At 45.5% G+C, this 15,925-nt stretch overlaps 1 protein-coding gene across 1 annotated transcript in view; it reads right to left on the bottom strand.

Moving 5' to 3' along the window:
* Positions 1-346: 346 nt before the first annotated feature.
* PRTG (protogenin) overlaps positions 347-15,925 on the bottom strand; it is a 100,229-nt gene continuing 84,650 nt past the window's right edge. The window contains exons 15-21 of the mRNA XM_060282734.1: positions 15,536-15,663; positions 14,926-15,096; positions 13,902-14,087; positions 12,465-12,585; positions 8,224-8,389; positions 4,783-4,884; positions 347-3,857 (exon numbers count right to left, since the gene is read on the bottom strand). Coding sequence (XP_060138717.1) covers positions 3,504-3,857; positions 4,783-4,884; positions 8,224-8,389; positions 12,465-12,585; positions 13,902-14,087; positions 14,926-15,096; positions 15,536-15,663 — 1,228 coding nt within the window. The 3' untranslated portion in view covers positions 347-3,503. The remainder of the gene's footprint in view (positions 3,858-4,782; positions 4,885-8,223; positions 8,390-12,464; positions 12,586-13,901; positions 14,088-14,925; positions 15,097-15,535; positions 15,664-15,925) is intronic.

The following is a 15,925-nucleotide window of genomic DNA, read 5'->3' as shown; positions in this document are numbered from 1 at the left end:
CCACTGGAATAAAAAAAAATATTCTCTGTTGGCTCTTCAGAGGTAAAGGAAATGACCGTTTTACTCAGCTATCCTTTGGACGTTTTTAAAGGCCAAGGAAATTCACATTCTAGAAGAAGATAACTTCTGTGATGAAGGAGAGCCCCAAGAAAGAGTCATTCTTGAAAGTTGGCTGGCTTACAACCCCTTCAGCAGTGGAAGCTGCTCCCACGGCCATCATACCCTGGGATAAAGAAGGGTGTAGAATTATCCTTGGTTTTGCCATATGGTGATTCAAAGGCAAAGCAAGTACTAAGCACCTCTCTGGATGCAGGCTGGAGGGACACATTATAATGCTAAAAAAAAAAAAAGGCAAAGAGACCTACCTAACACATCATGCCTCTATACTGAGGTAACCTTAAATATCTTTGGTTTTTTTCTTCATTTGCTGCTAAGTAGTAATTGAATAAAAGCTATTTCTTTACTGGCAGATCACCTTGTGGATAAAGCCACTCTCTTTAGTTAACTGGATATCTTTGGAAACTGAGGCAATTAACCCACTGACAAGAATTCCAGTAGAAGACATGTGTGAGGTAAAACTAGTAGATGAGCCAAGATTTGCCTACACGAATGCAGGCAGACTTTTGATTTTCATAGAGCTCTTTGTGAAGGCCTCGCAGAGTCTCGTGTAACATGAAAGCTATCACAACCTTATCACAGTCTAAAATGCTCAGGTCAAGAGAGATCACGAAGCATCTTCCAGGCTAAGGGCCCCAAAATGGCAGCCACCATCTACTATGGTTCCCACAGCCGCACCTGCTCCTCTTGATTATTCCCAGAAAGGCCGTGGAGCTTGATGGGTCTTTGGCATGAAACTGCTGAGGAGGGGGGATCTATTGGTGTCACCCAACAGCATCAGGAAGGGGTCAAAAAGTGTCAGTACTTCACAGCAAACAAGTCTTTGGGAGAAGAAAATGGTTACCTTGGCATATCAGCCATTGCTAAGAGGCTCGCCAAGGATGCCAGGAGTTTCATGTCTTTGTCTCCTGGCTTCAAGCAGCGCACTCTCCACTGTGCCCGACACAGCTTTGTCCAATGAGACCAAAAATAAAATCTTTGGTGAGAAAAGTTTCTTTTTCTTCAGCAAGTAAATATATATATATTTATATATAAACACATTTAAAAATATTATAATGTATCTAATACTGGACTGTTAAAGAGCTTAGTTGCTGAAGAAAAGGAAAACAAAATTACACTTGGAAGTCTTTGGAGATTTTATATGCTGAAAAGGTCTTATTTCAATTTTCTTTAAAGGCTGTCTTTTGTAACAAGAAAGATAGTTAACATTGTAGAGCTAATTTGGACCATAAATTCCTACAGTCCATAGAGGCCCCTTCTCGTTTGGTTCTCTCCTCCTTTTGGTTAGTAACTACTTAGGTAATAAAATGTACGCAAACCTATAGTTTTAACTAGCTCAATTACCATTATTTTTTTGGGGGGGAAATATGCAGCTTTCTTTTCTTTTCTACAGAAAATTCTTTGGTACAAGATTATTATCATCTTTAAAGCCTTTGCGTCAAGAAAATTGTGAAAGGTGAACAGGTCTTGTCTGGTACAGCGCTAGCAAACATACACCTGCATTCTAAAGATCTACATAGGCCAATTCACCAAAGAAAAATGAGAAAGGGTAGGTGGGGATAGACTTGTTAGTTCCCCCTCCTCTTCCCCAAACATACCTGCATACTGACTCCCATCTTAATATGGCACAAGTGGACATTTTTTTTGCTGTCCGCAACAGAACCAGGGATTGCCCTGGGAAGTTAATTGCCAGTATTGTGTTCTTTGGAAAAAGAAATGAATTCTGATTGGGGGAGAGGAGGGGGAGATCTCTATTGACTGGCTCCCAACTTTGGTGAATATAGCCCTCTCTCTCACTCACTCACTCACTTTCTCATTCACTCTCTCGCATTCTCTCCCAAACTTAAAAACAAAATAATACACAATACCCTGTCAGTTTGCCTCACATTGCTGCAAGACAGCTTAAAAAGTAACAAACTGCGCCCTGAGTACAGGAAAACAATAATACTAGAATAACTTTAAAAGGAGGTAGTATAAAACAGGAGTTGTGTGGGTATGAGGTGGCAGAAACAGATGCCCCCCCTCTTCTGAGAAGCTGTTCAGCTCAGTCTCTGGCTCCTTTGCTCTAAGAGAGGCCTTGGCAGAGCTCAAGCTGGCCTGTGGAAGGACCTAGCACTCTTCATAGAATCATAGAATTGTAGATTTGGAAGGGATCTGGTCCAAGCCCCTGCAATGCAGGAATCACAGCATCTGAATCTGAAGCAAGGAGCCCTGAGCAGGGTTGGGGAGCTCAAAACTGGCCAGAAACAGACCTAGGGGAAGTGTTTCTGAGCACTTGAGACCCTTTGCACCCCACAACCTGCAGAGCACATTTAAGGCATCTTTCTGTTCTCTGAAGCAACTTCATGAATACTAAAAAAGGCATAAGGCAAAACAGTGATTTCGTAAGATATCTATATAGTGAAAGGCACCATTGCTCTGAAGCATGAGGAAACACTCCATTTTTAGCATTACCTGCCTGGTGGGCGCAAGTCAAGGAATAGGGAATAACGGCTGGGCCCGAGCGATTCACCACAGCATATCCTGACCAAAAAATGCTCAGCGGATGTGATCAGAAGAAGAAGGCACTGTCTGAGGCAGGTTGGGGGAATGAGGAGGGAGATGTGACCCTCAAGTCTCAAAAGGAAAGCGGTTCAGTATTTGGGAGCTCAGGGGCTGGCTTTTACTGGCCCCCTCCCAGGGCTGCAGCCCTGAAGGCAAAACAACTCAACAGGCCCTGGCCTCTTGTGAAGCAGTCATAAGAGTCTGGGCTCCCTCCCTAGGCAACCTTCTAGGGGGTTTGGCAGAAAAGGCTGCAGTCAGAGTCCCTCCTTCCAGATGCCAGTCTGGCCCTGGTCCTCTGCTCCTGCCCCATGGAGAGGCTTCCCCCTGCCTTTTCCTCAAAGCCAGAGCTTCAGCTGAACATCCCTGCTCACCTGCCGACACAACTCCTTTGGATCACACACACACATTCACACCCTACACATAAAATGGAGGGAAAATACATGGGACTACTAGGAAGTTATCGTCAGTTATGTAGCCGAGACCAACTCTCAACACAAAAAAAAATGAGGTAATGCCACCCGGCAAACTGAGGTAGATATTCAAGCAAAGGGATCACCTTTGCTCCAGTGATAGATATATAGATATATAGATATATAAAAACTTCTCTTCTTCGCTCTACTCAGAAATCCGTACTTTCCTTTCACATTGTTGAGCACTGAACATTCAAAAAGCGTGAGTTTTAACACATTTTAAAAAAAAACAAAAATGGTCAACAGAATTGCGGGATCGCCTGTTGGCCACTCAGGGTTCCCACTTAAAGCTTTGGCTCTTTGTTCATTGTCCTTTGAACAGACACACAAAGACACACAGACACAGACACACACGCCGCTCTGATGGCAGGCTCAGTTTTGTCCTGCAGGCGGCAGCTGGAGAAGTGGCGGCGGACTTTGGTCAGGAGGCTCTTCAGAGGCACTCGGGAGCGGACACACGGGGGCACTGCCTGCAAAGGAATTGGGGGTCACTGGAGTAGCACTGACACCCGCAGAGAGGTGAAGTTCTTCGCTGGACTCATGAGAGAACCTTCCAGAATCGCCAGTTTCGTGGCTTTCTTCACTGTTTGCTGAATGCTCTGTGTCAGCAACAATGCTGTACGCAGCCTGGTAGTTTGGCCTTTGCTCTGGGGAGGCATCTTTGCCAATGAGGACGGCAGTGCCCGACTGATACGAACACACTGCTTTTGTAAAACGTCTCTGGGTCTGGAGGAAACACAGAGAGGAAAAGCATTACACAAAAATAAAGGTGCCTTTAAGGCAGAACAGACCAAAATAGAATACAGGCAACACCCAAAAGCTCTGCTGGTAAAAGGTGAACACTGAGATCCGGAGTAGGAAACATATGGCCAATTTTGGCCTTCTGGCGGTCCAAACTAGCTCATGAGGCCATCTCTCTCCCAAACCATGCCTATCTTTTGACGTTAGTTGGAAATGCCTTCCTGCTTCACTACCTCATAATAGGGCAAGCTGGAGACTGGAATAAACTGCAAAGAGCAACATCTTCTCTGACTAGGGCTGGTCCTACCATGAGTCGTCACCTCAGGTGGCAGATGCTGGAGAATGGAGAGTGGCTGCAAGGTGTGGGAAAATACAGCCCCATGTGCCACACAGCCTCCCCGGGACCTCAGGTGTGGTGCAAATACAGTATGTTGTGTTGAGATAAGATTCAACTGCCAATCAAGTCTGATTCTTGGCACTTTGCATCAAGCAGCAAATTCTCTTGAGCCAGCCCTGTCTCCAGCCAAAGGAAAGAGAAGCTCTTGAGCATCTCCCAGCAGATGTCAAGGCAATAAGTAACTATTCTACTTTCAGAAGACAACTGAAGGCGGTCCTGTTTAGGGAAGTTTTTAATGTTTGATGCTGTACTGTTTTTAATATTCGGTTGGAAGCCGCCTAGAGTGGCTTAGGAAACCCAGCCAGATGGGCGGGGTATAAATAATAAATTATTATTATTATTATTATTATTATTATTATTATTATTATTGAGCTATATGGGATTTGAGGATTGCCCTTGTGATTAGTTCACTTCACAAAATGCCCCAACACAAGAAATCAAGGCAGAAATTCAGAGCCACTCTCAAGCCTGAAGAGGCCAGGAGGCAGAATATACACTCAGTCATTCTCTTACCTCTTCTGACTTCACTCTCTTAGAGTCTTGAAAGAAGAGCCATTTCTTAGAGCTCTTCTTTGCAATTGGCCCATAGCTGTTTATAACCAGACTGGTACCACCCTAAGAGATGGGGGAGAAGACGTTACGTTACTCAATGGAAAAAAGGATTTGGCTGAAATTAAAACAAGGCCCTCACAACACAACTCTAAAGCTTTACAAAAGATATTAACTCCAGCGATTTCTGCTCTCTCTTGGAAGCAGAATGTCTAAACTTGCAATACTATGCACACTTACTTAGATGTAAGCCCAACTGAACACAGTGGGACTTACTTCTGAGTAAACATGCATAGGACTGTGTTTGAAACCTTGCCAATTCTTGCATTCAAGCCCTTCCTTCCCCCCAAACACCCAGAAAAGTCTGCTTGATTTCCGTTGAGAGGGCATTTAGACTACAACAGAGTCAAAAGTAAAGAGCCCTTGTGAGAAGGGCAACTTTTGTGGGGCTGTAATTTTAGACCACATGTTTCTAAGGAAAGAGGCTATTTTAATGAGGTGGATGCAGACTGGAAACAGAAACAGTGAGCTTTGTGCTCTTGACGGTAGCCTTGATGTGCTGCGTTCACTAAGAGCCACTGGAGAAGAAAGAGCAGAAGTCTTCTGACAGCCACTGGCTTCTCTGGAAGAACTCACCTTCTGAATAAGTTGGAGAATGTTACAGATGGGGCAGGGGGGTGGCCCTAGAAAAACACCAACACCATCTCTGTCTAGTATCAAATGCTCTTGGCGGCTTCAAGCATGATAGGCCTTCTACAAAATGTAACATGGATTATCCTAGACCAGTGGTGCATGTACGTTTTCCCTCACAGACCACTTGAAAATTATGGAGGGTCTTTGAGGACCACCCAATGATTTTTCTGCCTGTTGTAGCAGTTGCAATGTGCTTGGCTGAGTGGCTTTCAATAGTGACTTTATTGCTTTTTTATTTCTTATATTGTATTTTATGCCCCACAAATAACCCAGAGATGCACTTTAAATAAAAGGACACATTCTACTCATGTAAAAACATGCTGATTCCCAGACCATCCGCGGGCCGGATTGAGAAGGCGATTGCGCCGCATCCGGCCCACGGGCCTTAGGTTGCCTACCCCTGTATTACAGTTCCAGTTCCATCAAATTCAAATTGTAATACAATATAAGAAATAAAAGCGATAACAAAAATACAAATAAAACCACCATGACTATTTAATGTGGACATGCCACAGATCACCCAAATGAAGCTCCAAATCACTGGTGGTGCATGGGCCACAAGTTGGGAACCCCTTCCCTAGACTCATTTCCATGTGGCTTCAGGCCTGCTTTTTGGGACTTGGGCTGCTTTGGGGAAATCTTTACCCTGGGAGCTGACAGGATGGGCTTGGGAGGCCCTGGTTTCTGGTGTCCCAGAAAAAATGGATCATTTTTTGAAAGTGGTGCCCCGGGGGGGGGGGGGGGCTTCTGTCCACTGCCTTGGGCATCTGCTGTCAGCAACAAGCAGGTGACACATAGCTCTGTTTCTCTTTTTCAGGATATGCTGAAGCGCCCTGAACTCAAGAGGTCTGGCGCAAGACTTTTTGCTGCCTGCAAGTGGCATCCCTACCAATAATGCGTATCAGCAAAGGCTGGACAAGTCACTAAAGCTGGGAGCCGGAGCCGGCCCAATCGCCTTCTAAATCTGGCTCGCAGACGGTCCGGGAATCAGTGTGTTTTTACATGAGTAGAATGTGTCCTTTTATTTAAAATGCATCTCTGGGTTATTTGTGGGGCCTTCCTGGTGTTTTTACATGAGTAGAATGTGTGCTTTTATTTAAAACTAGCTGGCCCTGCCACACATTGCTATGGCTCAGTCTGTTAAATGGAGCCTGAGAGTCCCCCTTCAAACTCACACAGGTGCATCCCTGTGTCTCCCCCCACCCTGTCCCGACCCATGACCTATCCTGCCCCCTTCCCCTCCATCTCCCCAGGCAAGCCCCCACCTCCACTTGGCCTAGTCTGGAAAGTGGCCTAGTCTGCAAAGCCAAGCCGAAATACTGTGGTGAGGGAAGCTTTCCTAGGTGCAGTACCAGTGTAGCCGTCACTAGAGGGCGCTGTGTTGTAATCGCTCCTGTACCCCCAGCATGCAGTTTTGTATGATTTGTGAGTTCTGAAACACGGGATTTGGGTTTTTTTCCTGTGGCTCAGGTGTGATATCTGTCTACGAAACCTGAATAGGAACCTCTGCACAGTGGAATGGAATGTTGTGTCCAAATTTGAATGAAATCGGTCAAGCGGTTTCTGAGAAAGGTGCTGTGTCACCTACATGCACCTTTTACATTTTTATATATACAGATGCATCTCTGGGTTATTTGTGGGGCGTAAAGGTAAAGGGACCCCTGACCATAGGTCCAGTCATGACCGACTCTGGCGTTGCGGCACTCATCTTGCGTTATTGGCCGAGGGAGCCGGCGTACAGCTTTCGGATCATGTGGCCAGCATGACTAAGCTGCTTCTAGCGAACCAGAGCAGCGCATGGAAACGCTGTTTACCTTCCTGCTGTAGCGGTACCTATTTATCTACTTGCACTTTGATATGCTTTCGAACTGCAGGAGCTGGGACCGAGCAACGGGAGGTCACTCCGTCGCAGGGATTCGAACTGCCGATCTTCTGATCGGCAAGCCCTAGGCTCTGTGGTTTAACCCACAGCGCCACCCGCATGGCGCATAGGCGTGGGGCATAGGATTCGTTTATTATTTTTTCAAAATATAGTCCACCCCCCCACAAGGTCTGGGGGGTAGTGGACTGGCCCCCTGCTGAAAACGTTTGCTGACCCCTGCTCTAGGGTAACTGAGGCCTCCTGTCCTCCTATATCAGCCTGATCACACCCAAAGAGAGCCTTTTCTGTATCTCTGTGACTGAGACACAATTAGTTGGGATGAGGGGCGAGACTCCATAGAGGCTATAGATGGGCCTGGTAATGCCTTACTTCTTGAGAGCCATTTGCCCTCCCCCACTTAAGATCTATGGCTTTTAAATGTGTTTGTGGGAGGGGTGTTAATGGTTTGTTATGGTTTTTTGTGTTCTCATTTTGTATTTTTCTGTTGTAAACTTCCCTATGATCTTTGGATGAAGGGTGCTATAAAACTTCAATAAATAATAATTTTTCGGTGACTAGTTAACTTTCCTGTTTCAGACTGCACTGGTCTCCATGGGCAGACTATTTTCATGTGACCCTCATTTTTAAAACGTTTTTATCCATCAAGCCTGTTCCATTTTTGTGCTGCTTCATTCCTTTTATGAGACTGTTTTGCTTCTAATTATTGCAAGCTGTCCTGTGTGGTGCAAATCCCTTGGCAGGCTGGGCTGCGTGTGGAAGTTTTCTGAATAAACAACCAAAAGCAAAGGAAGTGAAGGCAGCACGAGCCCAGAAAGGGCAGGCAGTTGTACCTTGGCATCCAGGAAACTGCTTCCGACCATCATCGGCTGTAGAGATTCCTCATTCTCAGCAAGGTCTTCTATGCTCTTGCCCACCTCATTGGCAGCCATGGAAGAGATGCTGCTGTGAGAGTGCTGGTGGGACGCTTGATGGATGCTTTTGGGGGCTGACGTTTTCCTGTTCAATGTGGAGCAGGAAGGAAAGTGAGACTTAAGACAAGCAGGCTAGGCTGAGGCAAATTCCTTTCGATCTTGCATGCCAACATCCTGTTAGATCAGGAGAGAGGATTCTTTGGCCCTCCAGATGTTGCTGGATGATGGGACTCGGAGGCCAGTAACATCTGCAGAGCCAAAGATTTCCCAACCCTGTTAATAGCAACCAACTGCAGTGATTTATGAATGGAACCAAACTCTCTGGGATTCATCTGGCACTGGACTTTAGATTGCAGGTGTCTTGGTGTGTTCATGTGCTTGAATATTTACAAAGCTCCCCAGTAAATACAAACCAAAACCAAAACACTCCCTACAAGGTTCTACCCTTGCCTTCTTCCTCCCTAAACTATTTGTTTTTAAGCATTTGAACAGGTGATCCTCACTCCATCCCAAACCACAGCCTGAAATGGGCCAGCCTGGCAAAAGCTGCCATACTTGACTGTTCAGCTTGTGTATATTTTGGCTCCAGATCCCAGGAATTTTAAGACCTGGGGTATATAAGCAAAACAGTTCTGTACTGCAAATCCAGACACATCTCAGGTAAGCTTCTCCAAGCAGAAGAGCACGCATGTCCACAGCATGCAAGTAAGTGTACTGTCTCAAGGGTCATGGGCTTCAGACTTCCCCTCCCACAGATTCCACTTAGGGCCTGAGCCTGGGAGCCCATTGGTGTCACAATACTGAATTGCTCCAAGTGAGAAGTGTGCTTCAGTTGTTGTTGTTGTTGTTTAGTCGTTTAGTCGTGTCCGACTCTTCGTGACCCCATGGACCATAGCACGCCAGGCACTCCTGTCTTCCACTGCCTCCCGTAGTTTGGTCAAACTCATGTTCGTAGCTTCGAGAACACTGTCCAACCATCTTGTCCTCTGTCGTCCCCTTCTCCTAGTGCCCTCAATCTTTCCCAACATCAGGGTCTTTTCCAAGGATTCTTCTCTTCTCATGAGGTGGCCAAAGTATTGGAGCCTCAGCTTCACGATCTGTCCTTCCAGGGAGCACTCAGGGCTGATTTCCTTAAGAATGGATAGGTTTGATCTTCTAGCAGTCCATGGGACTCTCAAGAGTCTCCTCCAGCACCATAATTCAAAAGCATCAATTCTTCGGCGATCAGCCTTCTTTATGGTCCAGCTCTCACTTCCATACATCACTACTGGGAAAACCATAGCTTTAACTATACGGACCTTTGTCGGCAAGGTGATGTCTCTGCTTTTTAAGATGCTGTCTAGGTTTGTCATTGCTTTTCTCCCAAGAAGCAGGCGTCTTTTAATTTCGTGACTGCTGTCACCATCTGCAGTGATCAAGGAGCCCAAGAAAGTAAAATCTCTCACTGCCTCCATTTCTTCCCCTTCTATTTGCCAGGAGGTGATGGGACCAGTGGCCATGATCTTGGTTTTTTTGATGTTGAGCTTCAGACCATATTTTGCGCTCTCCTCTTTCACCCTCATTAAAAGGTTCTTTAATTCCTCCTCACTTTCTGCCATCAAGGTTGTGTCATCTGCATATCTGAGGTTGTTGATATTTCTTCCGGCAATCTTAATTCCTGCTTGGGATTCATCTAGTCCAGCCTTTCGCATGATGAATTCTGCATATAAGTTAAATAAGCAGGGAGACAATATACAACCTTGTCGTACTCCTTTCCCAATTTTGAACCAATCAGTTGTTCCATATCCAGTTCTAACTGTAGCTTCTTGTCCCACATAGAGATTTCTCAGGAGACAGATGAGGTGATCAGGCACTCCCATTTCTTTAAGAACTTGCCATAGTTTGCTGTGGTCGACACAGTCAAAGGCTTTTGCGTAGTCAATGAAGCAGAAGTAGACGTTTTTCTGGAACTCTCTAGCTTTCTCCATAATCCAGTGCATGTTTGCTATTTGGTCTCTGGTTCCTCTGCCCTTTCGAAATCCAGCTTGCACTTCTGGGAGTTCTCGATCCACATACTGCCTAAGCCTGCCTTGTAGAATTTTAAGCATAACCTTGCTAGCGTGTGAAATGAGGGCAATTGTGCGGTAGTTGGAGCATTCTTTGGCACTGCCCTTCTTTGGAATTGGGATGTAGACTGATCTTCTCCAATCCTCTGGCCATTGCTGAGTTTTCCAAACTTGCTGGCATATTGGGTGTAGCACCTTAACAGCATCATCTTTTAAAATTTTAAATAGTTCAGCTGGAATATCATCACTTCCACTGGCCTTGTTATTAGCAGTGCTTTCTAAGGCCCATTTGACTTCACTCTCCAAGATGTCTGGCTCAAGGTCAGCAACCACACTACCTGGGGTGTACGAGACCTCCATATCTTTCTGGTATAATTCCTCTGTGTATTCTTGCCACCTCTTCTTGATGTCTTCTGCTTCTGTTAGGTCCTTACCACTTTTGTCCTTGATTATGGTAATCTTTGTACGAAATGTTCCTTTCATATCTCCAATTTTCTTGAACAGATCTCTGGTTTTCCCCATTCTATTGTTTTCCTCTATTTCTTTGCATTGCTCATTTAAGAAGACGCTCTTGTCTCTCCTTGCTGTTTTTTGGAAATCTGCATTCAGTTTCCTGTATCTTTCCCTATCTCCCTTGCATTTTGCTTGCCTCCTCTCCTCCGCTATTTGTAAGGCCTCGTTGGACAGCCATTTTGCTTTCTTGCATTTCCTTTTCCTTGGGATGGTTTTCGTTGCTGCCTCCTGTATAATGTTACGAGCCTCCATCCATAGTTCTTCAGGCACTCTGTCCACCAAATCTAAATCCTTAAACCTGTTCCTCACTTCCACTGTGTATTCATAAGGGATTTGATTCAGATTGTATCTTACTGGCCCAGTGGTTTTTCCTACTTTCTTCAGTTTAAGCTGGAATTTTGCTATAAGAAGCTGATGATCTGAGTTACAGTCAGCTCCAGGTCTTGTTTTTGCTGACTGTATAGAGCTTCTCCATCTTTGGCTGCAGAGAATATAATCAATCTGATTTCGATGCTGCCCATTTGGTGATATCCATGTGTAGAGTCGTCTCTTGTGTTGTTGGAAGAGAGTGTTTGTGATGACCAGCTTGTTCTCTTGACAGAACTCTATTAGCCTTTGCCCTGCTTCATTTTGAACTCCAAGGCCAAACTTGCCAGTTGTTCCTTTTATCTCTTGATTCCCTACTTTAGCATTCCAATCCCCTGTAATGAGAAGAACATCCTTCTTTGGTGTCATTTCTAGAAGGTGTTGTAGGTCTTCATAGAATTGGTCAATTTCACTTTCTTCAGCACCGGTAGTTGGTGCATAAACTTGGATTACTGTGATGTTAAAAGGTCTGCCTTGGATTCGTATCGAGATCATTCTGTCATTTTTGAGATTGCATCCCATCACAGCTTTTGCCACTCTTTTGTTGACTATGAGGGCCACTCCATTTCTTCTACAGGATTCTTGCCCACAGTAGTAGATATGATAGTCACCCGAACTGAATTCACCCATTCCCTTCCATTTTAGTTCACTGATGCCCAGGATGTCGATATTTATTCTTGTCATCTCATTTTTGACCACATCCAGCTTACCTCTATTCATGGTTCTTACATTCCAGGTTCCTATGCAATATTTTTCTTTACAGCATCGGACTTTCCTTTCGCTTCCAGGCATATCCGCAACTGAGCGTCCTTTCGGCTTTGGCCCAGCCGCTTCATCAGCTCTGAATCTACTTGTACTTGTCCTCCGCTCTTCCTCAGTAGCATGTTGGACGCCTTCCGACCTGAGGGGCTCATCTTCCAGCGTCATAACTTTTATATGCCTGTTGTCTTTGTCCATGGAGTTTTCTTGGCAGGGATACTGGAGTGGCTTGCCAGTTCCTTCTCCAGGTGGATCACGTTTAGTCAAAACTCTCCACTATGACCTGTCCATCTTGGGTGGCCCTGCATGGCATAGCTCATAGCTTCTCTGAGTTGTTCAAGCCCCTTCGCCACGACAAGGCATTGATCCATGAAGGGGGTGCTTCAGTAGGTCCCCCCAACCTCACCGGACCCTCACTTCTGTGGGTGCTTCAATGGTACCACTTTGGAAGCACCTAGCTGCCCCCTCCAAGCTTACCTGGCTTTGCTGCGATAGATCAGGATGAGGATGCAGATCAAGATGCACGTCAGGGCAATGCAGACACCTGCAATGATGCCTGTCATCGACTTCTGGTCCAGCTGGTAATAGCCGGAATTAGCTGCAAGGAAGAAAGCAACATCCAGGTCTAGTTTTGCAGCACAATTTCTGGGCACCCCTTGCAATTGAAAACACAAGAAGCATCAACTACGGACATTGGGAATCCTGAGGAAACTAACTGGGCCAGGCTCTAACAGGCTGCTTTCCATACAAAGGTGCCCAATGAACAAGTACCCAGTTCCCAGGCAAGATGAGGGGCCACATGCAGCACTCTCTGTCTGGCCCTTGGGACCCTCCCTGGGCTCCTCCCCTCACTGACCTTGAAAAAGGCCTACACACTCCCCACAGCCATCACTGAGAAATTACTGCTCTCAACTGCCTTCTAACAAGTGTCACTTTACAAACATCTGCTGGAGCAACCCACCTCCCCACTTTTTCCTTGTGTGTCATCATGCAATACTGTTCTGATGTTTTAATCTGTGTTTTAGCTCTTATATTATCATGTGTTTTATTCTTATGGTAAGCTGGGGGCATAAATTAAATAATAAACAAATGAACTTTTAAAAATGTCATTTTAGATTGTAAGCCCAACTGCAGGGAGTGTTTTAGCACATATTTTTGTCAGCCACTCTGAGAGCCACAAACAAATAGAGGACCCAGGTGCCTCCAAGGTGCCACATTTGGTTGTACAAACTGTGGGTCGCTAAGGATTTCTTACTGAAGTCAGTGGGGTGGGGGAATTCCCCAGTAGCCACTCTTTGTCCCTGCAGGTTTGACATTTGCAGAAGCCTTGATTTAAAGTAGCTTCATAGCTGTTCTTTCCAGCTAAGGCTCCTTTCAAGTGTGATTTTTACTTAGGAAAGTATTTGAGGTGTGTGGAGGAGAGGGTGTCTGTCCTTTTTTGCCATTCAACTGTAGATTCACAATATGAGGCAATTTTAACACATAACAATCTACACACATTTCCCTCCCACCCCCAGTGTAACTTTATAGTGACTCTTGAAACAGGCAGACTGTTTCACATCATGCAGAAGAATCATGTATAAGTGTATATATATATATATATATATATATATATATATATATATATATATATATATATATATATACACATGTGCAGGTGGGGATGGAGAGAAACAGACCCTGTGACTAGTCCTTCTCATTGGGGGAAGGATTCAATGTGGCAAAAACATTTTCTGTTTTCCCAGGCTTTGGGCAACCACATTTAGGTTGCCAAAAAGAGACCAGAGCTGAGGTACTGTTTTCATTGCTGTGGTTTTAAATTGTATTTTAGGATTCATATTTATACTCCTTTGAGAGGTCCTCCTGATGTTCTAAGACCTGATTAGGTGAGTGTCACAAATTCTTGGCACTCACCTGTGTCAGCGTCTGCTGAATCCAAGCGTTTGGGTCTTTGGTTTGATTCCGATGCTTCCTTTGGTAGGACAGCAAGTTCCACCACGTTGGAGAAAGGCCCTTCCCCCACTTCATTGGATGCAGCTATTTTAATGAGGTAGATGTTTCCTGCCATCAGGTTCTCCAGCAAGGCCATTGTTATAGTTCCTATGGGGGAGGGAGACGAAACAAGGCAGGAAGATTGAATTGGGATATGGCTGACCATATCATGTTCCCTGAGAGTCAGACAGGCCCATCTGACTTTATCTGGACCCTGCTGCCCTCCAGTTGCTGCTGGAGTATATCCCTGGGAACCCTGGCTGCACTGGCTGTTTTGAGTCCAACATCAGCCGGAGAGCTGATCCAGGAAAGCTAAGTAGTAGGGTAGACCAGAATAGAGATGATGGCCTCAACCTGCTTATCAATAGAAGAATTCCTCGCTTTTTACATAAACATGCTGCTGAGTTGGACCCCGTTGTTTATAATCTGAATCTAGAAAAAGAGTGGTCCTCTGAATGTTCAGTCTCATAAATGTTTAATCTCTTTATTTAAAAGCATTTCTAAAACACTTAATGGTCCAAAAGTCTCTTAATAGTTCTTCTTGAAGAAGTACCTTCTCAGCCCCACATCCCTTCTCCTCCTCTACCACAAACCAGGCAGGCAGAAGAAAAATCTAGCTGAGCAACCAGCCCTCGTTCCAGGAGCATCCTCTGTGTTTCCAGCAGAGTTGTGGGTGCTATGTTTAAATATTGCTGCCTAGCTGAAGCACACAAGGGAGGCTGGCTTGCTCCCATTCTTTTCTCCCTTCTGATATCTGAGTGGAGGAAGCAACTTCTACAACAAAGTTCAAGGTGAAACTCTGGATTCTATCAGACAGTCTATCACCTAGGAAGCGAGCCCTGCTTAACAGGGCTGGTAGCATTTAGCAGAAACAGCAAGTTTAGATTTACCCTGATAAAGCTGGGAACAACCTCTCCACAGCCACCTGCCACAGTCACTCACTTACCTTCCCGGTGCAGGACTTGCCACTCGCCAGCGACCCAAGCTTTCCTTGATGCATAGAGGATTGTGTAACGTGATATGACAGTGCCAAGACCACCGGGTGGCTTCCAGGAAACCAAGGCTGTGTCTTCCTCTATCAGAGTCGCCTTCACTCCCAGCGGAGGACCAGCTGGTGCTGGGGGGAAAGCCGCAAAGAATTACTGGGAGGCAAACAAACCAGCAGGCCCTTGCCTTGAAACCCCACTGTCCAAACTCACTGGAAGATCCCCCAAAATTGCTTGCAATGTAACTACCGGTAAATTTCTAGATGCCAACTGAGGAATCTTCTCCCATGGACACAAATGTGCCCTCAGCTTAAATTGTCATTTTTGTTGCCCCCTTTGATGCCCAGAGCCACCATCCTGAAATTCATTGCTTGGGAACAAGATACCCAAAAGGTTTGTAGCACTTGGCATCCACCCACATCCAAACATGCCATGGCAGGTGATCGGCACTGGCAAAATGTACACAAAGACATCCTTTGCATGGGGATCTTGTCCACTGCCCAGCTGGTCAAAGAGAACTGGGGCTGCTGGCTAGTAACCCAGAGCATTTCTTTACAATGTCACCCTCACCTTCTGGAAGCGTCGTGTGGTAGACCACAGGACTCCAAGGGCTTGAGAGCTGATCCACATGTAGCCGAACTGCAAACTCATACTTAGTACTTGGCTCCAGTCCCTGAACCATCATATGAGTTTCTGAGCTGTAAACACAGAAACATGAGGAAGCAAAATTAAAACCAGGAGTGGCTGATCCGTTTTCCACCAAACTGATCTGACCCTGCTCCCTTCTGCAAAACCCAGAAACTGTGAAACTTAAAGAGGTATTCTAATGTTTCTACAAGATGGCTGAAATATAACACTCCATCTTCTCCATAAGGACTCCATCTTCTGGCCCATCAAAAAAGCAACACCTGCCCTGGATTGCAGAACCTGAACACTTACAAGCAAGGAAGTCATAAACAG

The sequence above is a fragment of the Zootoca vivipara genome, chromosome 14 (genome assembly GCF_963506605.1).
Source record: "Zootoca vivipara chromosome 14, rZooViv1.1, whole genome shotgun sequence".
NCBI lineage: Eukaryota > Metazoa > Chordata > Lepidosauria > Squamata > Lacertidae > Zootoca > Zootoca vivipara.
The sequence above is the reverse complement of the archived record's forward strand: the minus strand, read 5'-3'. Positions and strand labels throughout refer to the sequence as shown.